This window comes from Leishmania infantum, chromosome 32, assembly GCF_000002875.2.
Source record: "Leishmania infantum JPCM5 genome chromosome 32".
In the NCBI taxonomy this organism is placed as follows: Eukaryota; Euglenozoa; class Kinetoplastea; order Trypanosomatida; family Trypanosomatidae; genus Leishmania; species Leishmania infantum.
Window position 1 is genome coordinate 723,975 of NC_009416.2, and position 26,988 is coordinate 750,962.

At 58.3% G+C, this 26,988-nt stretch overlaps 7 protein-coding genes across 7 annotated transcripts; all 7 read right to left on the reverse strand.

The window, feature by feature from the left end:
• Window positions 1-29: 29 nt before the first annotated feature.
• On the reverse strand, window positions 30-1,274 carry LINJ_32_1950 (conserved hypothetical protein; the record flags this gene model as incomplete). The annotated part of the gene is made up of 1 exon (XM_001467833.1): window positions 30-1,274. One exon carries the CDS (start codon window positions 1,272-1,274, stop codon window positions 30-32), a length of 1,245 nt encoding a protein of 414 aa, XP_001467870.1.
• Window positions 1,275-3,254: 1,980 nt separating this feature from the next.
• LINJ_32_1960 (conserved hypothetical protein) lies at window positions 3,255-5,132 on the reverse strand (the record flags this gene model as incomplete). The annotated part of the gene is made up of 1 exon (XM_001467834.1): window positions 3,255-5,132. One exon carries the CDS (start codon window positions 5,130-5,132, stop codon window positions 3,255-3,257), a length of 1,878 nt encoding a protein of 625 aa, XP_001467871.1.
• Window positions 5,133-7,405: 2,273 nt separating this feature from the next.
• LINJ_32_1970 (conserved hypothetical protein) lies at window positions 7,406-7,882 on the reverse strand (the record flags this gene model as incomplete). The annotated part of the gene is made up of 1 exon (XM_001467835.1): window positions 7,406-7,882. One exon carries the CDS (start codon window positions 7,880-7,882, stop codon window positions 7,406-7,408), a length of 477 nt encoding a protein of 158 aa, XP_001467872.1.
• A 3,240-nt stretch (window positions 7,883-11,122) lies between these two features.
• On the reverse strand, window positions 11,123-13,387 carry LINJ_32_1980 (hypothetical protein, unknown function; the record flags this gene model as incomplete). The annotated part of the gene is made up of 1 exon (XM_001467836.1): window positions 11,123-13,387. One exon carries the CDS (start codon window positions 13,385-13,387, stop codon window positions 11,123-11,125), a length of 2,265 nt encoding a protein of 754 aa, XP_001467873.1.
• A 2,761-nt stretch (window positions 13,388-16,148) lies between these two features.
• Window positions 16,149-19,820, reverse strand: LINJ_32_2000 (conserved hypothetical protein; the record flags this gene model as incomplete). The annotated part of the gene is made up of 1 exon (XM_001467842.1): window positions 16,149-19,820. One exon carries the CDS (start codon window positions 19,818-19,820, stop codon window positions 16,149-16,151), a length of 3,672 nt encoding a protein of 1,223 aa, XP_001467879.1.
• A 1,648-nt stretch (window positions 19,821-21,468) lies between these two features.
• On the reverse strand, window positions 21,469-23,286 carry LINJ_32_2010 (conserved hypothetical protein; the record flags this gene model as incomplete). The annotated part of the gene is made up of 1 exon (XM_001467843.1): window positions 21,469-23,286. The coding sequence occupies one exon, from the start codon at window positions 23,284-23,286 to the stop codon at window positions 21,469-21,471; it is 1,818 nt and encodes a 605-aa protein (XP_001467880.1).
• A 1,781-nt stretch (window positions 23,287-25,067) lies between these two features.
• Window positions 25,068-26,390, reverse strand: LINJ_32_2020 (conserved hypothetical protein; the record flags this gene model as incomplete). The annotated part of the gene is made up of 1 exon (XM_001467844.1): window positions 25,068-26,390. The coding sequence occupies one exon, from the start codon at window positions 26,388-26,390 to the stop codon at window positions 25,068-25,070; it is 1,323 nt and encodes a 440-aa protein (XP_001467881.1).
• Window positions 26,391-26,988: the final 598 nt, after the last annotated feature.

The following is a 26,988-nucleotide window of genomic DNA, read 5'->3' on the forward strand; positions in this document are numbered from 1 at the left end:
TCTCCGCCATGATCGTGTCGCTCCCTGCTTTATTCGCAGTAAAAGTACCGCCGAGCGGCCGCCACGAGCTCGCGATTGGGGCCCATGGGAAATTTCAGGCTCCCGTGCGGGGGCGGGAGAGAGATGCCCCATTCTTCGCCATCACGGCGGGACAGCTTCACTTCCACCTCCCCGCGCAGCGTCAGTGTCTCCAGCAGCGGACGCGCCGCCGTGGTTGCCACCGCCGCGGACGAATAAGCACTCACAACGCCATGAGCGCCGTTCCCGCCGTCTCCATGCTCATTGGGCCGCAAACCTGAGACGGGGGCGCCAGAGCCTTGAACGACGGTGAGAGCCCCGCTATCGCTGACAACGCTAGGGGGCGGCTTGGCCCACACGGGTCCTGGGCTAATGGACAGCGATGCCCCCGGACCCATGCTCTCGTGCAGGGATGCGGAGTGGATGTGATGCGATTCTGACTGCAGCTGAGACCATTCTATCGGGCTCCGGCGGCGCAAGCTTATCGAGATGCACGCCAACCCAGCGTTCGCCGCCGCCGTCACAGACCACGCCGTGTACTCTCGCAGCTCGTTCGAGTTCATTGGCGAGCCGCTGCCCCTGCCCCCGCTAGTTTCGGCGGCCAAGTCCGTCCCTGCAAAGCGTGCGCCACCTGCGGGCATCGGCGGGCCACAGAAGTCGTCGCCGGCGAGAATGTCATCGTACACGGTGCTTATCGAGCGCGGCAGTGCCGGGCCGTCTCGCAGCACCGGGAAGTCCGAAAGAAAGCCGCCGCCGGTCAGCACAAAGCCATCCATCACATCCACTGGCGCAGCAAGCGTCACGGCCTCCCTCAGCTGCGGCAGCCGCCCCTCTGCGCCAGCACACCGCAAAGCGGCACCGGACTTGTCGTCGAGGTGCTCCTCGAGAAGCAGCCCATAGATCTGGGAGCGTCGCTGCAGAGCACAGAGCTCATCGTTGTCGATGCCGTCGAGCACGCTGGAGAGAGACACACGAAGTTCGTAGAGGTTGGCCGGGTCCACCAGCGTAACGACCCGCACAGTGAGGCACGGTGGTGGCTGATGCGGCCACGACTCGTGCACTGGCAGCTGCCGCACCACCCAGGCGTGCTGCTCGGGATCGAAGAAGGAGGCGAGGAGGCCCGTCTTTCCCTCACCAAAGAGTCGCACCGAAGCGGCGAGCGGCTTGCAGAAAGACGGAATCGGCAGGACAATCTCAGCTGCCTGGCTCCGCTGCGTTACGAAGTGGTAGTAATCGCCACTATAACTCTCCGACATCGCCACCGTTGATTTTGCTTCTTGAGAGGAGCAGGAGGGGACGAGAGCCAGCGTGCGTGCTTGGGAGAGACGAACACGTGATGAAGCTGTTGGGTCACGATATTCGGTTTTTCACGCAAGGAGAGTCACGTTTTTTGTTTGTGCTCGATGAGGGCAACGAGGGATTGAGCACAGACACCCACACGTATATGTGTGCATGCTGGTGTACGTCGCTGCCTTTCCCGAAGCAGTTGTGTAGTGGAGAGCCCAGGAGGTCCACCGTGCAACACGAGTCTGTGCAACGCTGGGAATATATACACCCTCACTCACTCAGGAGTAGAAAATAGATGCAGGAAAGATCGATGCGGTGATGACGAAGGGGATATAAAAAAGAATGTGAGTAAAGCAGGTGAGGATTAGAAGATGATGCGCGACACCTATGTGCATAAGGCGCGCTATCGAGATATTGTCTGCACATAACCTATACAGCAGATGCAGCAGGGGGATACCCATCTTATACCGTGCCGAGTAACTCCGACAACGTGCAAACCGAAGTGATGCACGGCTGAGCCGCGCGCAGTGGTGAGAGCGTGGACAAGGAGCGAGGACGAACGACATGATATCTGCACCCTGCACAAAACGCACCCATTGCCTCGTGCTTCATTCTCGTTCTTCACCTTTCAGTATGCATTTAGTGAGTCGCACGAGCCCGGGCGATACGGTGGGGGGCAAGTATTGTAAAACGAAGGGAACATCGGCACCACAGCCCAAAAGAAGAGAAAAAGAATAAGAACAAAACAACCAAACACACATAACCTTACCAGCGGTGACGCGAGGAGAAAGAGCGACGCCCTCACGTGGATGTGAGCCGGCCTAAATAGGTTTTGGACAAGCGCCATGCATGCGTTTGTGCACGCCAACAATCCGCTTTTCATAGTACACGGTGTCTACGTGCCTCTCTCGATGTGCAAGTCACTTCACAGGGTAACGGCTACTTTCCTACCGCGATATGTTCATTCTCTGCTGTACAACACGAGCTGAACTCCATAGTCCCAGTCCCGGCACAGTCCCTCAGCGCGTGCTGTCAACCATCGCTTTCGCCAGGCGTTGCGGCAGTGTGCCCACTCAGTCATCGGAGAACGGCCCCACTGCCCTCAAGCTCTGTCCGCCCACCCATCCTGCCTCGCAGGCCGCCTCACAGCCGCTCCCACATCATGTCGGTCCCTACGTGCTGCACACACACACACACTCGCGGTGGCGCTCCGCCGCCCCACACCACTGGGCAGTGCGAGGGCCGGGGGTGCGGTACACGCTCGAGTCACGCGGACGCTCTGCCCATCACGTGGATGGCGCAAGCGTGTGCACGGTCGCAGGTCGGTCCGACGCAGCGCCATCCAGCCCCTCACCGCCGACATCAGCAGTGATGCATCGCTCGGGCCTTCCCCTACGTCGTAGGCACCCGGCCCTGTCACCACCAGAGGTGGCCCGGCATTTGGCAGGGCTAGGGGGCGGGGGGCTGCTTTGGCTTCCCTACAGAGTATAAATAGGGAAGCCTGAAGATTTCAAGCACTGACGGGTGTGTGCCCGCGTCACCAGGGACTCGCATATGTGCAAGTACACAAGCCTTCGATGGACGAGAGGAAAAGAGAACGTCATACTTCTCCTCTCATTCCTCGGCACAAGGCTACCGCCACTGTCCCGGCGGCAGTCCATACCCTGTGAGCGGCACACGTATCAGGCGTCCGCCGGGGTGCCCAATCGGTGAGGTACCCTTTCAGATTACAGTGCGTCCGTAAGCAGCGCGAGAGTTCCCCTTTCACGCGATCAATCAGAGGAGCAGAGTAACAGAGATCGTCATGTCACGGTTCCTCAACGATACTCATGAGAAAGCCGTTCCACACGCTATCAGCAGCGATCTGCGCAAGTTTTTGGACGCATTTTGCACATCAACGATGACGAAAAGTCGAGATCGGCGTCACCATGCTCTCACAACGCGGCACATCACACGTGGTCATAGGTTGCGCTGTGAGGTGCGCCTCCCCTCACGTTACTGCCGATATGCACGTCTCCATCTCGGAACGGCGTGAAGGCCGGGGGCGGAATAGCCGGCAGACGAGACGACGGCGCTGCAGGGAGCCTGAGGGAATCAGCAGCCTGAGCGGCTGTGTCGCCAGGTGCGTGCTGCGCGAAGCGACTGCCTTCGTTCGTACAGCCCCCACCGCACGAGCTAGATGCTCCATGTGGAACGCCTGTAAACGGTGACGGCGTCGACAAAGTGGCGCGTCTGTTCGCCGCATCATATGCCATGGGCAACGCCTGCACCGAAGAGGGTCTGCCGATGGGTGGAACGCCGCTCGCGAGGCCGTGTCGCTTAGTCGACGAGTCACATCCACCGCTCGTGGCTGCCGGCGGTGTCGGAAACGCCAATGCAGCCGGTGCGCCACCCGCGTAGGCGGTGGAAGACACTGCTCCAGGAAACCCCTGCTCTCCGTAGGGCAAATCAGCGCCGACAGAGTCAGTTGGCGGGTCACTGTTGATGTTACCAAACTCGTTGGAGTATATCCTGGCTCGCAAGTTGACCTCGCCTTTGCTGGCAAACAAGTGGCTATGCGAATGGTCGCAGCCGTGGTCGTGGTGGCCGTTGTCGTCGTCGCGCCCATTGCTATGACTGTGTCCGTGTTCGTGACCTTGGACACCTCCATGGTTGTGACCGTGCACGCCGTGGCTGTGTCCGTGTGCACCCATCAGCGACGCACCCCACGACAGCTGGGTGCTGTGCCCGAGATCGTTCGCACCGTTGGCTGGAAAGCACTCCACATAAACATACGTCGCAAGCTCAGCCAGCTGCCTGCGTACTGCGTGAGACACGCTGCACGCATCAGAGCCAGACATGAGTCGTAAACGGATCAGCAGCATACTCTCCGAGACGTTCAGGTTCCACCACACGGTCGACTGTACCTGCAGCACACCGGCCAGCATCTTGATGTTGCGCAGGCATTGCTCCAAGTTGCGCAACCGCCTCGGGTCGGTCACACACTTGTTCATCAGCAAGTCGAGCATGTCGCGTCCATTCCGATATCCGACGTAGGCGTAGTAGACGGCCAGCCACAGCGCCCCGACCACGTCGGGGAGGCTGCTGTCTGTCACGACCATCAACAAGCTGGCGACGACGCACGTGATGGGGCACAGCAGGTAAACGGCCGTTTGTGTACACTTGCGGCGCATAGTGCGTTGTGCGCCACAAGAGGGGCCGTGTACCGCCGGCGATCCACCAGGCGGCTGGGACTGAGCCAATGCGCTCGAGGGACTGTGGAACTCCTCAAAGAAACCTCCACCTCCCATCCCACGCCTGTCCCTGCACGCAGAAACACAGAGCAAATGAAGAAGATCCTCGCTATGCGCGCCGGCCATACCGCGGTGCCCCGTCACGCGATCGGTGAGGCAAACATCACGGAGGAAGACCAGCTGTGATAGGAGCTGCACGCCACCGAGGGCGAGAAGGAAAGAGGGGTTCGAGTGGTGCCCGTGAGTGCCGCGGTGCAGAGACTCCACCATGGTTGTCACACAACCGAATACCAGAAAGATAGTGCTGCCGAGACGCACGACGACGCTTAGACGATACAGCCCAAAGCCGAAGGGGTAGCTCTGCTGAGTGCCGGCACGGCTGCACAGAGACTGGGTCACGGCTGCCGCCGTGAGCGAAGCGGCTGTGTTCAGCAGCACGAGGGCCTGCATGGAGGCGATAAGAAAGGAGGTGGAGATCATGAAAAAGATGCTTATGCCCCATAATCCGGAAAACGTGATGGCGGCCTGTTGCCATCGGCGTACCCCCTTGTCTCGCGAGGGAGTGAACAACAACGTGCACACCTCCTGCAGCATTGCTGGAGGAAGAGAAAGAGAGGGAGAGAAAGGAGCGATGAGCCGAAACAGTGAGAGCGCGAACTAGCGACGGCGGAGAGACGCAAAGACGCTAGAGGCGAACACGAAAGTATTGAGAGGAAGGGACGAGCGAAAGAAATGCGGGAAGTGAGCAGCTGAGCAATGTGTTCAGAAAAACAGTCGTCACGGGGGTCGGAGGGTGGGGCGTCGATGGCTGGAGGAGGGGGTGGGGGTTTGACGTTTAAAGAAAGTAGGAAGTGCACAGAGGTCGGTGCAAAAAAGAGTGAAAGAGAACAACGCTCTCCCGTGTGTCGGCGTGTATTCGTGCGTGCGTACGCAAGGTGGAAGCTGAGACGCGCTTCACGACGATTTTGTGAACTAGGTATATCGTCAGAAGAAAAAGAGAACGAGAGAAAAAGACGATATGGGATTCGCTGCGGGTTCGCTTGCGGGCACAACGCGGTCGTCCCGCTGCATCACGTATTGACTAACTTCAAGTACGATTTCGTGCAGCGACTATGGGATCCGCACCCATCTCGCTCCCCAGTACTTCCCATCTGCCTTCGTGACGCGCAGAGGTGAGAGCGACCTCTTTTCCATTGAAAGCTGCAGCTTCGCTATGGGTCATACGGAGCCGCGAGCCATCCTATCCGATCCACGTCCAGTCATAGTCCTCCCCAAGGAGAGTTCCACCTTTATTTCCAATACGCAGCAGCTCGGTATCATCTGCCTCTAGAGGCGGTTCTCGGTTTGGGGCGGTGAGCAGATTAACTACGCCAATACGTAGTAGCCCCTTGCCTACCATGTCGAGAAGCTCGGCCTGCCTAGCTGGCGGCGATGCAATCACGATGCTGTCAAGACATGGTATGATGCTGCGCAAAATATCGATATCACCCCACACCCGCGTAATCGACTGGCTCACCGTCACGCCCCATCTTCCCCTTGTTGGAGTTGTGCGCAGTCGGCCGTATTCACCACTCCTCCGGACAATGCACTTCGCTCTCCTATTCCCAGGTAAGAGGACAGCGTCATAATACGCATCGAAATCCAGCGCGCAAACGCCACTTGCGCCTGTTCAAGATATGCCCGCTTTCTTTCCGAGTCGGGCAGGTCAGGCGGGGGGCAGCACTCGCTGGTGCAGACAGCGCTCAAAGTTCAACTCTGTTATGCGTCTGTGTCCGCCTTCCTTTTCCTCGACCGCAAACGTATGCGCGCCGTGCGCGTCACGCCCAAGAGATTACTCGCGCATAATTTCATCCTTTTGCGCGGGTTCCAGCCTGCCCATCTGCATGACTCTAGTGAGATATGCGCCTGCCTTCCTGCAGTTTTCTGAAGGTGCGTGAAGCTCGCAGAGCGGCCAAGGCCTATCGAAGCATGGGGCGCTAAGCGCAGTTGCAGAACCTTTCGGAGTTAAAATGCCGCGCTTCCATCCTCACAATTCTCTCTTCATCGCACAACCTTGTCGCCTTTTTTGGGGGGGAGGGGGGGCGCAGGTGGGGGGGCATTCCTCCACTCGCAGCAGCACCAGTGGAACTTTCCCTCCTTTTTCACGAAAAAGGCGCAGCAACTGCGTTTCACTAATCGCGAGGCCCTGCTGCTCTGGGACACTTGCTCGTAGCCTCCTCTCCTCCCGTGGAGGACCGCGGCGACGACATCCCGCGTGGCCACGTCCTTCATCGTAAGATGGCGACCAATACCCCAGGTACCGCCGCAGCGTTACGTAGGACCCGTCCTGCACGTCGGCTGGTCCGCTGAGAGTGCGCCGTCTGCCATGCGCCTTGCAGCACCTTTTCTCGCTGAGGCAAGTCCGCGCCGCTGCCCCGACTCCTGCATCGCTTCGCGCAAAAAGTCCGTCTGCATGCCAGAGGCATGAAAGGCGCGTTCGCCACCCCCACGGTTTGTCCTCCATCTCCGAAGAAGCCCGCCGCGCTCTTGTTTCGCAGCGGAAGCGGATGCAACGGCAGCAACACAGAGAAAAGCACACACGCGCGCACACCCGCGGAGGCGCCGACGACGAAAGGAGCGCACACGCATGTGCGGAAGTCGCCTGCCGTTCTCTATTTTCCTCACCTTCCACCACTCGTACGGAATGCACAGCATCTTGCAGCTCGGGTGGGCAGACGAACCCGCTATGCGCAAGCGTCAGCCGCATCCGAGGCGCACTGCCCCTCTCTGCTCTTCATTCTATTCCACAGCGACGCCAGAAGATTTCGATTCCACTTTCTATGCTACTTCTATGATAGCAAGCGCCACGCGGCTCTACAAAGCCTCACTCAGTCCCGCCCGCGTTTCGCTGCCGTTGACATGAGCGGCAGAAGGTGGGCCATCCCCGCCGCTTTCATGGCTCCGCGGATGTCCTGCACATTCAGCGTGGTGCGCGTAGATCCGGTGGCTTTGCGGCTGGCGTCACCCAGGCAGGCAAGATAGAGAACTGAGATTGTGGCGGACTTCTGCAGCGCTACGCGGGCGTCTCGAGACACTGACATGCCCTCTGGCAGTGCCCCATGCACGACCCGGTTCACCTGACCAGCTGCTAGGCTGCGCGCCTTCACCGACGCACCAGTGCCGCCGGATTTTGAGTTCGCTATGCGAGGGCGTACGCTGTCGCTCGTGTGTACGGCATCCGCCGCGGCCGCAGTACCCGAAGACCCCTTCCGCGCAATACTCTCGTCCTCGTGTGTTTGAGAGAAAGTTGCCTCACCGCTCCCGTCTGAGAAACGCTGGCTTGCCTGACACTCCTCCGCGTTCATTGCTTCGATGGCGTCTCCGGGCTGGAAGTGCCGCAGACCGAGAGAGTGCTCGTGCGTCAGCCAGCGCAGCGTCGGTGGGTATAGCTGCCTCCTTGGCGGCAACGGTGGAAGGGGTGTGGCAGGGGCTTACGGAGCTGCCAACGATTACAAGGCAGGCAAAGAGGGAAGCAGGCAGGAAGCGAAAGGGTAGGCTGGAAAAGGAGCGGCGACACATACGCAACAGCACAAATCCGTTGAGGGTGAACATGTCTCCTTCAGCTATAGCGCCACCAAAGTGGTTAGCGCCACGGTGAACAGAATACTGGGGGCTAGAAAGGAGCAGTTGCACGTATGTGTTGTACAGCGAACGTGGCGTATTACTAGCAGTGGTGGATGGGTGAGAAGCGGGCAGCAAGCGCACGAGAGGCGTGCCACAAGCACGCTTGTCCCTCTCACTGCATCCTTCACTGACCCCGCCGACCTATTGGCTTTGTCGCCCATGACATTGCAAGACAGCCACAGTTGGGTACCCTTTCAGACGCTATTCTCTGAAGTAACGCCACTGACGCTGTCGCTGTGTGGGAATCATGCCTATCGCGTTGTTGCTGTTGTTGGTTTCTTCGAATGTAGAGAAAATAAACGACGCCCTCGAAGAAGTAATGAAGAAGACACACGCACGCAGCGATGTATGTACGCAACATGCACGGCAAAACAAAAAAAAAACGAAAAAAGACAGAAGCAAAGAACATGAGAGAGCTAAAAGATGCTCACACAATTGCAGAAATACAAGCAGAGCATAAAGTCATCCCAAACCTTGTTGTTCGCTTATCTTCACGCAAGATGTTTTCTTTCCTTCCCATTGCAGAGGCGCTGTTTCGCTTTCTTGGGTCTGTGTTGGTTATTTTGAGACCGCTTCTCCCCTGTTCTCCGTCCCATTCAACACACACACACAGGCCTGCTCTCACTCTCTCCCCCAAGGAGACACCCGTGAAACTGATAGACGCCACGAGCCCCTAAAGACATCCGCACGGAAGCAGTCGCTCCGGTGAGTCGGCGCAGCGTCACCGCAGAGTGGCTGAGGCAGAAAGAGAAAACAAGAGTGCGTGAAAGACAACGACAGACACAAGAAGGGCAAAACGTTCTGTGCACCAAATAGAAAGGTGGTCGATAAACATGGCGCGACTTGCGAAAAGGAAGGAAGCAGCAGGAGGTGTGGGAGGGGCTAGAACAGAGAAAACAAGATACACACCATTTTGTGCATTATCGAGTTCGGTCACACTCGCAAGCAGAGCACGGCACTTTGAAAGGGCACACACACACACACAAGAGAGAAGAACGGAAGAGTTCACAAGCATCACACATCAAGCAAACGTGATACGTGTTTTCCAGAATGAAAGCACAAAGAAATGCAACGAGACAGCTACAGAGAGTTCTAGCAGCGTAACACAGGGAGGAGAGGGAAGGGAGGGGTGGGGGGGGGGGCAAAAGAGAAAGAAAAAGGAAACACACACACACCTCTGAATGCATACGCTTGCGTGTGTCTGTCTGTGTGTGTGACCGCCTGCCCGCATGCTTATGATGATGTGGATCTTGTGATTTCGATGGACAAAAAGAATTCCAAGGTCTGTCGTTGAGCAGCTGATGACGAAAAGTGGATGAAGGAAAGCAACAAACTGCGTCGGGGAGATCGAACGCAGTACAACGGAAATATAAAAACAGTAAGCGAAGATTTAATTCAAAAAAGACGGATGAGCAGACCGCATCTGCCCTATGCGCATTTTGGGTCGCCCCTCCATATACATATATATGAAAAAGAAACCACATCGGGCTCCTCTTCGTTAGAGGTGATAGAAAGCCTCGAGAACGCACCGAAACACACAGAGAGAGAGAAGGGGAGCATCACTACCAGAAAGACCAAAGAGCAGAACAGCGACAGCGATGATGGCGAAGAAAAATGGAAGAAAGACAACAACACGAGGAAGCAAAGCAAAAAAAAAATGGAGAACGCAAAGTCAATGCAGAGAGGCCGAAAAGGGACGACTCTGGAAAGTCCGAGTAAAGGCGCAAAAACGAGAGGAACGCGGGAGGAGCAAGAGGAGCGAAGGAGAAAGGCGCCCGCACGCAGCAGAAGAACAACAAAAAGGGAGGCGGATGTGGCCAAATCCACGAAAGAGGAGATACACCACAGAGAGGCACAAGAAAAAAAAAACACGTTCATGTGTGTGTGTGTGTGGACGGGTGTGTGTGGGAGGTAGGGAGGTCCACCTCTGTCTCCCTCTCTGTCCCAGATCAGCACCCGAGAACGAAAGACACTCACATACATACATACAACACTTTAGCTGCCCTTGTTCTGCTGAAGCCTTATTTGCTCTCGTCCTGTCAGCTTCTGTCTGTACGTGTGCGTCAAGTAAAAGACAGAAGAGAAGCGCTAGCGGGACACGACGCACGCAAAGAGATGTCGAACCTTAACATCAAAAACATAGAAATGAGCAAAACACGAGCAACCCAGAAAACACACACACACACAAAAGCCACAAACGAGAGTGTCGAAGTACGGCACGCGCTGTTTTACCGCTGAGCTGATGTTCAAGTCTGTTGATATGAGCATCTCACTGTCTTTCACATGGCCACTGGCTTCGACGCAACAGCAGTTCGAACGCCACTGAGCCTGGCCTGTCACCGGCCCCACATCGCGCCGCGCCAGGCAACCGTGGAGATGCTGTTACAGCCATGCGCCCACTCAGTCATCGGAGAACGGCCCCACTGCCCTCAAGCTCTGCCCGCCCACCCATCCTGCCTCGCAGGCCGCCTCACAGCCGCTCCCACATTATGTCGGTCCCTACGTGCTGCACACACACACACTCGCGGTGGCGCTCCGCCGCCCCACACCACTGGGCAGTGCGAGGGCCGGGGGTGCGGTACACGCTCGAGTCACGCGGACGCTCTGCCCATCACGTGGATGGCGCAAGCGTGTGCACGGTCGCAGGTCGGTCCGACGCAGCGCCATCCAGCCCCTCACCGCCGACATCAGCAGTGATGCATCGCTCGGGCCTTCCCCTACGTCGTAGGCACCCGGCCCTGTCACCACCAGAGGTGGCCCGGCATTTGGCAGGGCTAGGGGGCGGGGGGTGTACTGCACCCTCAGATACGGCGCACTGAAATGTCCCCCCTGTCAGCAGAGGCAGAAAGCGCTAGGAGGAAGCGAGCCAAATAAAAATTGAATACCCGCCAAAGCCGCCCTGGACTGAGTCCATCGCCGCATCACAGTTCGTTTCTCACGTCAAAGTCGCGGAAGGAGTTGCTCTTAGAAGAGCCGCGAAAGTTGCCGTTGCAGACGGATGCCAGCCGCGCCTCGCCTAGCCTACAGCCCTGCTCGACGTGGTCCCACAGGATCAGTTGAGCGGCAAAGAAGTACTTGACGTCGACAGCGCAGTACTGCACGAGTACGTCCGTGAGAGGGCGCTCCTCCCACCGGTCGAAGCTGCCGCCACAGCGCGGATTAAAGAGGTGACGACCGGCGTTCTTGATGCCCGTATCCTCGTCAGTGAAGAGTCCCAAGGCAAGAAAAACGCTTTTCATTCCCGGCAGATGTGGCGACGTCGGGAACAGCGCGAAGCAGGAGGAGATCTGCAAGTCGCACACGTTTTGCAGGCGCACGCAGTAGAGAAAAAAAAGTGCGTCGCAGTCGGCGCGGCAGTCGAACATCAACTTCATAATGTCACGCGACTCGAGCACACGCTGCAGGGGCGAGCCGGAACGCAGTGCCTCTGCACCAAGCATGACCACGTCAATAATGTATACCGTAGAGTAGGTGGCAAGAGTAATGATGCAGATGGACCCCATCCGGCCAAGCGAGCGTCCCTCAAGATCAAGGGCAATAGTAAGCGTGTCAGTATAGTGTGCCTCCTCCGCGTTGTTATTGTCGACGCTATACACGCGCTCTCGCCGCTGCTGCTCGCGTTGCATGCGCAGCATCTCCGACTCGAGCAGAATTTCGCGGCAAACGTGTTCGAGGTGGTCCATATGCTCAATGCACACCACGTCTTGCGGGACGCAGCCACGAAAGCGAATGTCGCGGCCGTCACCGTACTCTGGCCCAGTATTGTAGGCCAGCGACTTACCGGTGCTATACTCGTACTCGCCGCCTCCCATGCGCATCACATCAAGGTGAGGCGGCGGCGCGATGATTTGCTGAGGGGCTGATGCGTGCGCTGCCAAAGAAACGAACGGCGCCGATGGGTACAGCCCACGTGGCGGAGTCGGTGGACTGCGGCTGTCGCGCGCTACCGAATGGGGCCTGCTGCCACAGCCGTCCGCCATGCCAGCTGATAAGCCGCTCTGCTCTGCACCGCTAGAAGCGGCCGCCGATGTTCCGTTCGCACCGGTCACCCCATCCATTGAGCGATTTTCTACGCAAGTGCCGTAGCTGTATCCTTCGTCTGCGAGCCCCGAACCCTTCCATCTACTCAAGGCTCCCATACCAGCGGGAGAGCAGGTCGAGCTGCTGATGCGCCCATGACAGCGCGGCGGGCTGCTCGCAGCTTGCCAGTGCGCGTCCAAGGCATTGCCACTCGACTGGAAACCGACTTCAATGTGGTGTGGATGAGAGGTGCCGGGTGGGTGTTGGGCACTTCTCAGTGACACAGGGCTGTTACCTACATGTGGCTGCGGGAGAAGCCCGCTTTTCACAGCGCTACAGCCCTCGCAGTAGCGTAATGACGACATCGCCAGCGACGGGCGGTGCTCCACCGGCGCGTAGTCGCATGGGGAAGCGTACGTCTGCTGCGGTGTGGAAAAGAACGAGCTGATGGCGGCATTGTTGATGGTCTTCGGCTTCTCTGAGTGCAAGGGGCCAGCTTGTGTGTGCAGACCCGTAGGCGGCAGTGGCGGCCTCGAACCGTTCCCGGAGAAGGAAGCGACGGAGAAAGCCGACGGTGCGGCAGCTACGTCAGAAAGCGCCGATGCGTCTTTGGGCCTAAAGGATGAAAGGCGAAGCGATGAACCAAACTGCGAGGCGGACTCAAGCGCATCCACCGGCCCGCCCGCTGCCGCTGTCGCTGCTACTGCCGAGGTTGCTTCGGGAAAGTCTATTGGATATGGCGGCGCCAGTCTCCTCTTTGCCAACGTGGTGCTGAGTGGAGAAATCGGTGTCAACGCCAGGGCTGCTGAGTCACTGACTACCTTGACCCCGACGCAGAGGGCGCCGACCGCGGCAGTGGAGGCGAGAGAGAGGTCCTCGAGAAATTCGCAAGGCGTCGGCGGCGTCGGCATTCGCAGATCACACGAGACGCATTCATTGCTACCGCTGCTAATACTGCAACTGCCGCGCTTGACGATGGGGCTGGGCGCCCTAGCTTTCAGCGTTGACACTGCCGTGGCTGTCGTCGTTTGACCGTATGCATCGGTGCTGCTACTGCTGCTGCATAGGCTCACCGATGTGTGGGTGTTGACCTCGTCCATGCCTTTCGCGCCAACTTCTTCAACCGAGTAGGCAGACTTGCCCACCTCGATAGCCGGCGGCATCATGATTGCCTCTTTTCGGGAATTGCAGTCGTGGCGTCGCCTTAGAGAGCTGAATCTAGTGAAAAGACCATAGACGAAGGCGAAAAAAAAATGAAACAGAAAAAATGCCGGACTGTGCCCTGTTGCTCGCCGTGACCGCTCTGCTTGACGGCCTGAAGCGCCTTTTTGCGTCCCTCCTCGCCTTCTGCGAAAGCTGTCCTGTTCACCTGTGTCGTCGTAAATCCAGTACGAGGACGAGGAGAAACACGGGGCGGATGCGTCTGCGGGATGAGCTGTCAAGGGTGCGCTGCGTGGGTTGTGCAAACAGTGTCTACTCTCCCTCCGCCGTCTTTCGAGAGCAATCAAATGTAAGAGCGCGCCAAATCACACGTGCGCGCAGGCGGGCGCCACTCCTCCTGCTCTGCAAACAAGTGGCCTCGCTCGACAAAAGCGGGAGGCTTCACAAGCCCAAGGCCGTAAAACGAAAGCGTCAGGTAGAGGGCGGATGGGCAGCCAAATAGAGCGGAAAGAAGCGAAGCGAAGGGGAAGGAGGGCGAGAAAGAAAGAGAGCCGGGTGGAAGCAAATCAAGAATAGAAGCGTCAAGAAGGGTACAGAGAAGCGAGAACGGCTCAAGGTGAAACACAAGAACAGCGGCAAAGCAAGAAAAACATCAAAGAGATCCTGGAAAGCAAACGGAAAGAGAGCGAGAAAAAGGGGGGCAACACCGCATACACACACACACGTACTCACGCGCACATGGGCCAAAGAACAGACGAAAGAGTAGGGTGGGGGTGGGGGCGAAGGCGGAAAAGAAGCAAGAAAGCACAGCAGGTGGATCTGCTGCTCTGTAAGTACGCTCGCTTACCTATTTTTTTTTCGCCGAAGAAGTTGTTGAGTGTGGGAAAGAAAAGCGTCAAGTCGAATGATATCGACAAAAAAGAAGGACAAAGAAAGGCGGCTGCCACCTTACAGGGCGGGAGACGGTGCCAAGGGCGACGAAGAGGCGACAACACCAGATAAAAGGGAAAAGAGAAATAGAGATCTGCTATAATCAGCCCGACAACGTGTGCGTAAGCCTAGCAAAAGCAAACGGAAAAGAAAGATAGCGAGGGATGAGGGGGACAACGCGCCGAAAGAAAAAAGAAAAACAAGGCGGGAAGTAACAGGAGATCCGCGCACGCATGCACATACACGCAGAGAAAAACAAAAAGAAGGGGCACCGTGTCGCCCTCCCCACTAGACGTCACAACGATACAAAAGGCACCCTGGGGGGAGGGGGGGAGGAATAAAAAAAGGGAAGAAAAAAAGGAAAAACAGCAAAGCAGAGGAGAGAAGAGGCACAGTGGAAGGGGAAAAGGTGTGACGAATACAAGAGGAAACAAGCAAGACAGAAAAGGGAAGATGCGAAAGAACGGAGGCGAGGAGGACGATGCAAGGAGGGCAGTCGCGCAGCAAAGCAAAACACCAAAGGCGTGACGACGAGGGGGCTCTTGCGGTCAAAGTGCGAGAAAAACGAAACGCGATCACGAGCAGCGCAGGAAGAACAAAGAGGGATGGGAGGGGAGGGGAGGGGAGGGGAGGGGAGGGGGTGTAGTGGGGCGGACTTCTCTGCAACCTGTCGAGACACCGGCAGTGGCACGAAGCGTTGAAAAGAGCGCAGGTGGAACGTATTTTTGAGGGGGTGAAGTGAGCGGAGTGAAGCACAAGAAAGAGGAGGAGAGAGACGGCGTTTCAGCAGAGCGAATACATATATGTATATGGATTGTATGAGTGAAGCTATGATGAACCGAAACAAAACGGCTAGTGTTCGAGTGCGTTGTTGCGTGCGAGGGAAGCAGAGATGAGGCGTTTTTGAATACGCGGGGCGGCAGTGGAACGCCACTACGGGTATCCTTTTCTCCCCCTTTTTTTTTGGTAGCGCCGTCCCCACTCTCTTCCCTTGCCTCGCTCACCGTCACAGAAGAAGACACGCACTGAGTCAGACGGTTTGAAAGGTCGAAGAAAGAGAAGATATGTGGACGCCAGAAGACAAAAAAAGGGAGACAGAAGCAGCGCCCCCCGAAAAAAAACGCTGCTGATGATCGAAGAGTGTATCCCGAGGCAGAGACCAAAAGGATGTGTGTGTGTGTGTGTGAATATAAATAAGACGTGGAGCGGGAAGAAAAGAAAGCAGCAAGGCGATGTCAGAGCACGCACCGAGAGAGGTAGAGGGAAGAGGAAGGACAAAAAAGAGATATGGTAAGGAAGAGCGTTGTCGCGCAGGCACGCAATGAGGAGAGAGGGACACATAAGGCGACAGACGACGCAGAAGCTCGCGGCAGCCGAGTTGCGGCACTCACACTCGGATCACATGAACGGCAGTATGGGGTGTGGAGTGATAGCCGGCAGGGAGGGGGAGAAGGCACGCCTCAAGTGCATTCGGAGGCATAGGTAAACGCCTCGGTCCGCCCCTCTACTCCTCGCTCGCACCGCTGCCAGACCTGTTATTAACGGAGGGAGTGTGGCCATCGCAGAATCCCTACACTTAGGCGGGAGCAAAGACTGCTGGCCCGTTCCTCCCCCCCGCCTCCGTCAACACACCTGTACTGTTTCAAATCAGAGAGCCCTTCTAGTGGCATTTGTGCGGCTTTCGGTTTCCGGGTATCTGCGGACCTGACACACCAGCACCAAGACGCCCCGATCTCTTCCCTTTACCCCTTCGCAGCGTTGCAAAGTTAACCTCCTCGCAGCACAGGATCACCACCTTGACCATCCGCCTTCTGCGGGCACTGCCAGTCCGCGCGCTTACTCAGATCGTGAGCAGGGTTGCAGCGTGACGGTGAACTCGATTTTGTCTCGCACCTGCGCAGCCACGTCACGGCCTGTGCGCACAGCGTTTCCATTGACCCGCAAAACACGCCAACCCACGACATCGGCAAAAACACCGGCACGATTCGATATGCAAAGCAGGTGTTGCCCCTGCTGCTGCTGCTGCTGCGCTAGTGCGCGAGCAAAGGGAGACTCGAGCAGATCCCCTTCGGCTTCATCACTGCCATCAGCCACTACTGCTGGTCTAGCCACCTTCATCTGCACACGCAGGATTCGCGCGGCGCCGTCGAGAACCAAACCGAGCGGAATGCGCTCAGAGTCTCGCTGGACTACCACGTCACGCAGCTGCGGCTCCCCAATGCACTCGTCCTCCGTTGCATCCGCCGGGGCGGCCTCCTTGGCGGGCGTGGGCGAAGGCGCCCCGGACCGTGCGCGCTGCAGCTCGCGGTACTGCTGCTGTGACTTGACTACATTGATAAAGAGACCCTTCTGGTGCGTGTCGTTCATGGTTCGCTCCATCCTGTCCAGCGCGCGCACAGCACCGCTGGCCCACCGCGGCGCACCCTCCATCTGTGCCGGTAGTCGAGGGAACTCCTCGTGCAGCTGCATCGCCCACATGTGTGCCCATCCGTAATTGTTGCGGCGGTGCACCTCCAGCTGTGGGGAGCGTCTGGCGTTTTCAAGAAGCCGGCCTCGGAAAGAGGGCTTCGTCGGTGTCGTCACTGACGCAGAAGGGTCGTCGCTGATTGCATGAGAGTCGATTGCATCATGCGGGACCGACTCTAGCAGGATGCTCCGGTACTCGCGCAGAATGCCGCTCAAGACGTGCAGGCGCTTCACAAGGTACCCGTGAACACGAGAAAAAGTGCACGTGATGTCGCCGACATGCACTTTCGGGTATTCCCGTGTCCCATCACTAGGCGCCACTTCGCCGCCACAGTTCGCCTCGGCATCACCGCGAGTGCCGAGGCGGGGTGCGGAATCGATGTAGCGAAACAGCTGCGGGTATTGGTCAAACAGAAAAACCATCTCCTGCACCTGAGCCAAAGGCATCCACAGCAGCGTTGGCTGCTTGCGGTGCGCCTGAACCACAGACAGCGTCGACGTGACGTGGCGCTGGCGCAGATTCGAGTCTTGGAGGAGCTTCGTCTTGTCCTGAAGCTCTCCGCTGAAGTGGTGGAGCCGGTTTGTCGCGCGCAGGTGCTGCAGCTGGCGTGCCGTGTCGTGTTGCAGCTGGAACAGCATCTCCTTCGTGTACTCCACCGCTGTGGCGCCAGTGAGAAAATGGGCGACGGAGGGGCACGGCATCCAACTCACGACACCGTCGGAGGCCAGTGCGGCGTCGAGTGCTGTCCGCTCGGCCTCGGTGCCACGGTCACAGGACACTCCGGCGTGGTGTCCCGTTTCTCCCGACCAGTGGTAGAGGTAGTAGGCAAAGAAGAAGGCGCCATCCATGGCGATGGCCGATGTGGTGCCGCAGACCTGCCACTCTTCCCTGCAACACTTTCGCGGCGGCGGAGCACCGTGAAGGGCGTCCGACGAGTGCGGCACCGATGGCGCCACCGGAGACTCCCCGAAACGAACGCCAAAAGGCGCCGCTAGCTCACGCAGCCATGCAAGTACACCGAGGCACGCAGCATACACTCGGCGGCACTCCTCCTCGGCAGTCTGGTCCGTGTAGGTGGCGTCCGTGTAGTGCGCGAAAAGATATTGCATGCGAGGAACAGCAAAGAACGTTCGGGAGACAGCGTTCACGAGCGCCACCGCCAGAGGTGAGGCGCTGCCGCTGTCGCGGGTGTTGGCGTTGATGGCAGGAGACAAGGAGCCTCGCTGCGACAACGATGGTCGGTTTGGTGGGCTCCAAGATCCGTTGTCCGCCCGTGGCAGTGGCTTCTTAGCGCCCCGAGAGCACACATCTGTGATGGCGCAGTAGAGCAGCTCCGTTGCGGCGACACGCAGGCCGCCGCACAATCGGTACACACGAGCCCAAGATGCGTCAGCCTCGGCAGTCTCATGTGGATTCACTTTCATTGTGGCATCGCCAGATGCACCGCGGCGGCGAAGACGCTGTATATGACGCGACTCGATCCACTTCGCAATCGGGGTGGCCGGGGTGGGAGGCGCACGTGGTTCTATACCGAGATGAAGTGCAGCTAAGAGGGTCGCCTCCAGTTGCAGGTCCAGGCCAACGCGAAGAAGGCGACTGTGAAAAGGCACAAACCACGAGAGATCCGGCGACACAGGGAACGCTGTTGGGCTCGCCAAAGGCAGTGCGACTGTTTCAGAGGCACTGCGGGCGACAAAGACAGGAAGAGCGGCCCTGCACTCCGTCAAGAGGGAGTTGTAGCTGCACAGGAGAGCGGTGATGTGCTGGGGCGTCTGGTTCCAGTAAGGCGTAGAAGAGGACGCGGATGCAGCGGTGCCAGCAGCGGCCTTCCACCATGTTGCCAAGCTGACATTCAGCGCCGTATGCACGGTGCGATGTTGCAGCTGGCTTACCTCCGCGGGTGAGAGGACTCGCTTCGGCTTGATCTCCCCCCACAACATCTCCAAGCCCTTTGCCAGCTGCACTCTCTCGTCTCCCGTGAGATACAGCGACGCGGTCGCATCACCTTCCAGCTGTGCGCCCGCCCCTTTTGGATTTGCGCTCGGGGCCGCCTCTCTGCAAGCCGCATTCACTGTTGACCTGTCCATTGCAATCATAAGCCGCAGAATGGTAACGTAGTAGACAAGTACCATGCTTTGCAGCGCCGGCACACACCCCGCCAACGACGACGCAGGGCCCCCTACACGCATCCGCATCTGCAGCTTCTTTGCCTGCCCTGCGAAAAGCGAGAGAGAGGAAGTGCTGTAGAAGTGCTCCAGTTGCAACTCAGGAGTCGCCCGCGTCCTCGCCGCCGTCGAAGACCATCGAGAGCACAGGATACTCACCTGGAGACACAGGTGCTGCAGCTGATCCGACACGCCCTCGGCGCGGAAGCCGTCTACACTCGCTGTCGCTGCTCCGTCTCCAGGCGACGGCTTGCCGGCGTCGTACGCGCACTCCTCCGCAGACTTCATCAACGAGAACACGGCCAGCAAAAGCAGGTCGAGTCGCGCACCGATCGCATGCGACACAGGGAATGATGGCTGTGACACAAGAGCCAGCTCTTCAGCAAGCCTGCGCAGGAGTTTGGTAAGAAGGCGGCTGTACGCACCGACCCTCTCGCAGCGCCACACCGCCGCCGCCTGCGGTGTCTCCTGGTCACCTTCGTTCTGCCCACGCACGCTGCGCTTAGTCTGTCCAGGTGGAGCAGTCTTGGATTCCTGCGCCAGAGCCGCGACGATTCTGCGAAAGGCGAGCAAACTCGCCTCGAGCGCCGAGGCCATGATTGCCAGAGCATGAAGGGTGGCCACGGTATCATCTGGCAGCGTCTCCTCTGCCGAAAAACGAACCGGCGCAAGAGACGGGTCCTTGATGTAATGCCCCAGTCGTGAATCAGATAGCAGCGCCGTTAGCACCTCCGCAGCTTCATGCGAGGAAGGCGCCAGCGGCTGCACCCTCCTAGACAGGGACTTCACAGAGATATGAACACGCACAAGATCGTGCGCAAGGTCTGTGAAGCGCGACGGCGCGAGTGTGAGCAGCGCTGAGGCCAGCCTGTTCATTGCAGAAGTTTTAAGCTCCTCGTTATGGCTGTCCCCGGCAGTGTTTGTGGCGGACGCCGAGGCAGCACTATGGCTTCGCAGATCGGAAGGCGAGGCATGCCGGCTGCCGTGGTCGCGTTGATGCGAGGTGGTGGTGGTGGTCACAGGATTTTGGCGTCGCTGCGGGCAGCGAAGAGACTGCTCCACTGAAGTGGCCGTACGACGCCTCCCCGTAGCGGTTTCTGCACCAGCAAACACGTTGGCCAGGTGCCACACCTTGGCAGCATCATACTGCAAAGTACGTTCCACCCACCGCGCCGACGACGATACTGATCGACGGGCAGCCGCTGTGTCAGAGCCGTCTGCCCGCGCTGCGTCCTTCTGTGAGGTCGGGCTTGCTTGAGTTTTTCCGGCTGCAGCTGTCGTACGCTTCACGTAACCTTGGCGGCCGCATGTGCTCGACTTCCTCTTCCTAGCTCCTTCCGCTGAGATGGCGACAGTGGTGGCGCTGCGCGCCGTGCCTTGCAGTGCTGCTTGCAGCGCACCGCCGTGGGCCGTGCAGCCGCGTGCAAGTACATGCATTTCCTTTTTGCGAGAGAGATGCAATAAGGTCGGCGTTTCGACAGTGGCCCATGCGAGCCGACGCGTAGACGAAGGAAGAAAGCATCCAGCAAATGAAAGGCAAAAGAGGGTAACGAAGCCGAGAAGATCGCCACAAGGAGATGTAGTGCATAGAAACGGGAGCACACACACGCACACACGCATACGCGCACGTTGAAAGGAACGCGCGCCTGCTTGTGAGCGCATTCGGCAACGGCACCGTCACCGCTGCGGGTGCTGCACACCCATCCGGTACGCATGCGGAAAGAGGGCCCGAGAGCCAGTGAATGATGGCGTCGGAGGGGCAGGAGAGAGAGAAGTAACATGTGCCCCTATCCCCCTCCCCGAAAGTCGCCGTTGTCTTGCGGCTGCGGTTCGCATGTTCGGTATCTTCCGCTCCGGCCACAACGAGGCCATCATACGTGCGCCTCAACTAAATCTGGAAGCGCTTTTCGTGCAGCGCTGCCAGGGTGAGAAGTCGCAGCATTCGCCAACGCATACGGCGACAGCGATACGCAGCGATGGACAGAGGCAGACACACAGAAAGTGGGGAAGGCGGCAGCGCCACGGGACACGCACATCAGCGGTCCCGCCGGTAAATAAAGAGACAGGCAAAAGCGGGGCCGCAGAGCTGCACAACGAAAATAAGGCAGTGGGTGTCTTGAAGAGTCGAGTCACAGAGTGTATCTATCTCTCACTTGTATCTATCGCTCGCTAAAGTCGCGAGAAAGTAGAGCACACGGGGGTCCGTGCGCACAGGGCGGAGGTGTGCGTGTGCGGGCGGGTACGGAATAGGACGACGTTAATAAGGGGCAGAGAGACAGAGAGAGTAGCGCGCACAAACGGGCAGTTACGGGTAGCACCAGTCATTCGTGGCAGCGGTGACGACAAGAGTGGATGAATACCACGGAGAGAGGCGCACGGCTGACCTGCCGCGAGCCTGGTGAAGGCACAGAGCAAACAAGGAGGGCTTATCATCCTCATTCTTCCGCGACCCGTCGTGACAACGCTTCTTGTTCGACTCCTCCGTGTGTTCGGCCCTCACGGGAGCGTAGACGAAGCAGTCTCCCTACCTGATGCGCCGTCGCTGCAGTTTGTCAAGTGCCTGCCGTCGCAGCAGCGCTAGGGCAGATTCCGTGCGCACCTCCGCGTAGTGTCCCCTCACCCGAGCCATCGGCGAAGCCGACGAGCACACGCTGTTGTCTTCTTCATCGATCTGCATGCCAGCAAGGAGCGCGGCGCCGCTCCGCTTCGCCTCTTGCTCGCGCCGAATCTCCTCCTGTGCAGAGCCGCTGCTCCCACGACACTGAGAGAAGTTGATCTGTCGATTCCGCCCATACCACAGTCCGTGATCGGTGACTGGGGCCGGCTCTGCCGTCGGCGACGCCGCAGACAAAGACGGAGGTCCCAACTGATCCTTCAAGCGATCTAGTAGCTGCGGTGACGGCACTGTGTACAAATTCTGGAGTCGAGTCTGGAGAGGAACAGCACCGATCGCCTGCGTGCTGGATGCATAGTAGTCCACCCACGTGGTGGTTCGCGCGTCGGCTGCGGCATGTGCTGGGTCAGGCTTCAAAGAACCAACGTGGTCGGCGGAGGCGCCGGTGTCCTCAGCACCCTCTTCCGCATGCGCGGTGTTTGCGCTTGATTCGGCTGCCGGCGTGCATGCTGGCGAGTGTGGTGACGAAGTAGCCATCGTGCCCTTTGATGTGAGTGGCACACTGCGGAATGGAAACTGCTCTAGCACCACATCTTGGCAGCCAAGAACCTGCTGCTCCGCAGGTTTGCAGAGCGCACTCGTGGAGGGGGCAGCGCCGTGGCTCTCCACATCAGCAGCTAAAGCGCGATGCATTGGATTTTGCCCCGGCGCTGTGAGACCCCCTGCATGTTTGCTTGACGCACAGCTGGCACCGCAGCGGTCGTTCTCGATGCATTGTTGGCTTGTTTCCTGCCCCTCGTCGAGCACGATGGAGACGCGCCCCGTTTGACCTCCTGCACTGATTTCGGGATTCGTGACGCTGCTGCCCAAAACAAGTCGAGAGATGAGGAGAGAGAGAGCACTGCCTTCGTCTGCGATAGGTCCGTTGGTGCTTTCAGTCAATCTGCTCCCTCGTGCCCATTCCACCTCGCAGGCGGTAAGAGGCCACAAAACCTCCTCGCTGCAGATGACGCCGTGTGGCGGTGGCACACACAATCCAACGACAGCACATGAAAGCGATGAGCCGGCTCCAGCACCACTGGTGACGGGGAACGTATCGGTGGTGGTCACCGTCGTGACCGTGGCTGCGGTGGCGGCCTTGAGTGCATCTGCCTGTGCGCTCTCGAGCTCCGAAGCTACGCCCCGTTGCGTTGAGATGAAGTGATTTGGTGGCGGGCAGTCTCCCATAGCAGATAGCACGAAAGGCGATGCAATGAGGGGCGAGACAGTCGGGTCTGGCATCAAAAGCGGCGTCTTTCCTGGCGACAGCTCCAGATTACCCTTTCTTACTGAATCGACATTCATTCGTGTCACCGACCAGGCCACAAAGACACGACTGGCAGGAGCTGATGCCTCGGCGGCGGAATCCACAGCGGACACGGAACTTAAAGGCACCCATACTGCTCCAACCGTGCGATGTGGACCCCCAATGAGAAGGGGGTCCGACGAGCTCGCCTCAACATGCTCGCTACCGCCTGTGCGATCGACCGCCACAAGCGAGATCGAAACTAGCTCGAAGCTTGGTGCATTACGCACTTCGAACGTAGACGGTGCAGCGGTGCAGTGAATTATCGCATCGCGCCGGGTGCAGTGAAAGATGAGCTTGTGTCGACGCTCGTCCCCGGTGTCGGTAAGCACTTCGGCTGGGACAACGCTCACCACCTCCAGGTTGTACTGATAGTCGTGCATGATGACGACTGCGTGAAAAGGGAGGGGGTAGAGCGCGACGGGAAGAATCGAGACGGAAGTGATCTGGTCCTCCGTGGTTCAGCCTCGGTGCGTTTTGGATCTTCGCGTCCGTGCTTTACCCTCCGACGCGCTCTGCTTCTGCAGTGCGAAGGTGCCTCCGTGCGAGGCCACGCACGGAAAGCAAAGAGCCGGAATCCGTAAGGTGTGCGATGGACGGTGATGATGGTAGCGACAGCGCTGCCAGAGTATCTATAGATGGCTGTGAGAGCTTCGCACGTACGCGGGCGATGTGAGGGCAACAGCACCGCACTGCAAGGAATGCTGCTTTTGAGAGAGGTAGAGAGAATGAAGGATAAGAAGGAGAGGTGGTTCGCTCAATGGCGAGGTTCAACATGCACCGCAGAGAGCTCATCGAGCAGAGAAGTACACGCTCGAGACGCGTGTGCGTAGCCGCCACATCAGGGCGAGAAAAAAAAAAACAAAGAGTCGGGGAGAGAGAAGCACCTGCACAGGATTCGAAGCGCCGTGTTTGGGCAACGTGCCACCTGCCTCCGCCCATGTGCTTGTGAGAGTACTGCTGCAGAGAGCATTACTGGTGAGAGCCGCGGTGTCTCCCTCCCTCACTACGCACCGCAGTTCAACATCTCCCCACACACACACGCACACCTGATCTCTGGGATGCCTTTCGTGTTCGTTGTTTTCCTTTTGTTTTGGCTCCCGTGGTTGCTTCTTGTGTTTTCCAACGAGCAATCGCGGAGGTGAAGGGAATCGCGGAGAAAGAGAGGAGACGCCCTCTATCGCCACGGCTGGAGAGGTGAAGGGGGAGAGGGTGGAGGTAAGAGGGGGCGATGTAAGAAGAAGCGTACATGGGCAAGCAAACAAGAAACCACCCGGCCTCCTCGGTCTCCCCGAGACAAAGACAGACAGAGAATGACGTGAGACCGTGAGAGAGTGAGAGAGTAATATGGAAAAGAGCAAGCAAACAGGCACACGAGAGCCGAACCTGTCCCAGAAAGGGGTCACACAATTTACATGAAGAGTGAAAACATCCGGTAAAATAAAAGGAGGAGTCCGGGCACACTATCCCCCCCCACCTCGCACATAGGGGATGGGTGAATGGAGAGACGCAACCAGTACAGTATACATACATGCCACACCGACACGCAGACAGCGGAGGTGGGGAGTGGGGGAGGGGGGCAGTGGGTTGGTCGGGGCAGCGATGCGGCAAAGCCAACAGCAAACAGAAAACCGAAAGAAAGAGCGCTGGCGAGAATAGACCTCAAGAGAAGGGGGAAAGGAGGAGAGGGGCAGAGGGGGTGGACGTTGCGGCCGCGTCACACGCGCATTCCAATCGGTCACTTCATGGGACATGTGGGAAAAATAATAATAAGAAGAGAGCAAGGACACACAAGAGAAACACCCTTACAGAGCACCCCTTACTGTGTCTCGGTCAGGTCGCCACCGCTCCTCATTCCTTCTCTCCCCCCTCCGAACAGGCCCCCGCTTACTCCCACCTTTTTTTTTTGGGGGGGGGGTTCTACAACTGTTTTTCCATGCTGAGGAGACTAGGCGAAAGGGTCACCGATAAACACTTCTGTATGGGCGTAGACAACACGCGGCTACGACGACGGCGTCGGCTTGAACTTGGGGGTGCACTGGAAAGGGGCAACGGCGGCAACATCTTTCGGCTCTCACTTGTTCTCTTCGCCCGCGCAGCTGACGGGTAAGTGCTCCTCCATCTCCTCATAGGCGTAGAGCACGCGCAAACTGACTTCATTCGGCTACGGTGCTACCTCCATCTCTGTGGACGGCACCGACTCTTCGTGAGTGCGCTGGTCCAACGCGTCCACCGCCGACGGCGATGTGTCCACTTCCGATTCCTCGCGCTTCGTCTCCGGCTCAGGCACCTCTGTGCTGCCAAGCTCCGGCTCAAACACCATCGTTGAGGCTGTGTTAACGGGCGGCATGTCGTCCACTGGCGGTGGCAGTGCATTGTGCGAGTCGTCGCCGCCGTTCGTACGGCCTTCCGCCTCCTCCGTCTCTCCTTCCGCGCTGCCCGCAATCTCGCCCCGATCTTCCTCGAAGCCGAGTTCGCTGATCATGCCGGCGACATCAAAGGCAGGTATCCAGGAGAAGCGCGACCTGGTCGCCGCCGTCCGCCTCGGCGCCTCCTGCATCTGGGCAACGCAGAGCGCACGCAAGCACGGCTGCGAGGAGTTGAAATGCAGAGCCAGTGCAGGGACATGGTAAAACACAATGCCAAAGTCTTCGCGGCAGCACTGCAAGATAAGCGGGAAGAGCATGTTCCGCTCCTCCTCTTCCAGCTCGTAGCGTCCCAGGACCTCGCGGTGGTTCAGCGCAAAGAGCTGGACATCATACATGTCCTGCAGATACTGATACGCAGACCTCCACGAAGCCTCCTCCTCCTCCATCAGCGCCGCACGCACCTTTTCTTCCTCCTCCTCAAAAGGCAAATCCTTTGCCTGCTCGATCGCGTAGGTCGTCTGCCCATAGCGCGCGATCACGACGTTGCGGTAATAGTCGGCCGGCACCGCGCGGAAGAAGCGCTGCTTGATGGCAGTAAAGTCCTCGTCCTCCTCGTATTGCAGTCGCTGCCGAGACAAGCTCTCACTCCTGGCTGCATCGTTTATGACGTTGAGGAAGAACCACGCACGGCCGCACGCTTCCTCGATGTGCTCGCGGAGGCGGCGCTCGACGCCGTAGTGCCACTGGCGCAGCTCCCGCTCCTCTCGGCACAGCTCCGCGAAGGCAGCGTGTGGAAAACCGTGAACTGGGCGTGTGATGGGCAGGTCAACCTTCCGCGGTGGTGCCGCCTGGAACCAGACGGCCGTCTGCTTCTTGTAGAGTGCCACCTCGAAGAGGTTTCGGTGAGCCAGTGCACCCCTCCCAAGTGCCTTTTTGTCGGAGATCATCACCGCCGCAACGTGAAGCACATCCTGGAATGCCATCTGGCACTTCTCCTCCAGCGCCTTGCGGTCGCCTACCTCGCGCCGTTGCAAATCAAGCAGCAACTCCGTATAAGTCGGCACGTGCGCGACAAGCTCCGCGTAGCGCTCCGCGAAGCTCTGGCTGACAAGCGCCATCGCTGAGAGTTTGTATGTCGCTTCTTAATGTTTAGGTAAAACACACACACACACACGAAAAAAAAAGAGACAAAGTACGCGCGTGCACGAGTCGAATGCAAGACAGCCCTCTACCCTACGAGGTTGCCCAATGAGCACGACTGCTGATAAAAATGGGGAGCAAGTGTGCGAGTACCCGGTAAGATGTCGTCAGACCGGCAGAGAGAACGGAGGGTATGAGAGGAGAAGAGAGGGGAAGAGAAGTAAAGAGGGGTGCGTACCGACTCCAGAGATGCGACAGCGATGTCGTGCACGAGGGTGCGTCGATGCAGCTGCCTAACTCTCAGCGTGTGCAGGCGAGTGAAGTGGCTATGGAATGTAAAAGCTCAGAAGACATGAGGAAGGCAGAGAAGGAGAGGGGGTAGAGGTCATTTCGAGAGACCGAGAGGCTGTGCACCGCGGAGATGCGACAGACAGAAAGCCAGGCCTATCCGTGAAGCGAGTAATAGATGGTCAACCGTGAAAACTTTAGCACTCCTGCCCGCTGGTCTTTCTGCATTCAAGACATGGGAAACAAAAAGAGCGGCAAAGCAGACGCAAGCTGCTTAGGTGCGGCCAG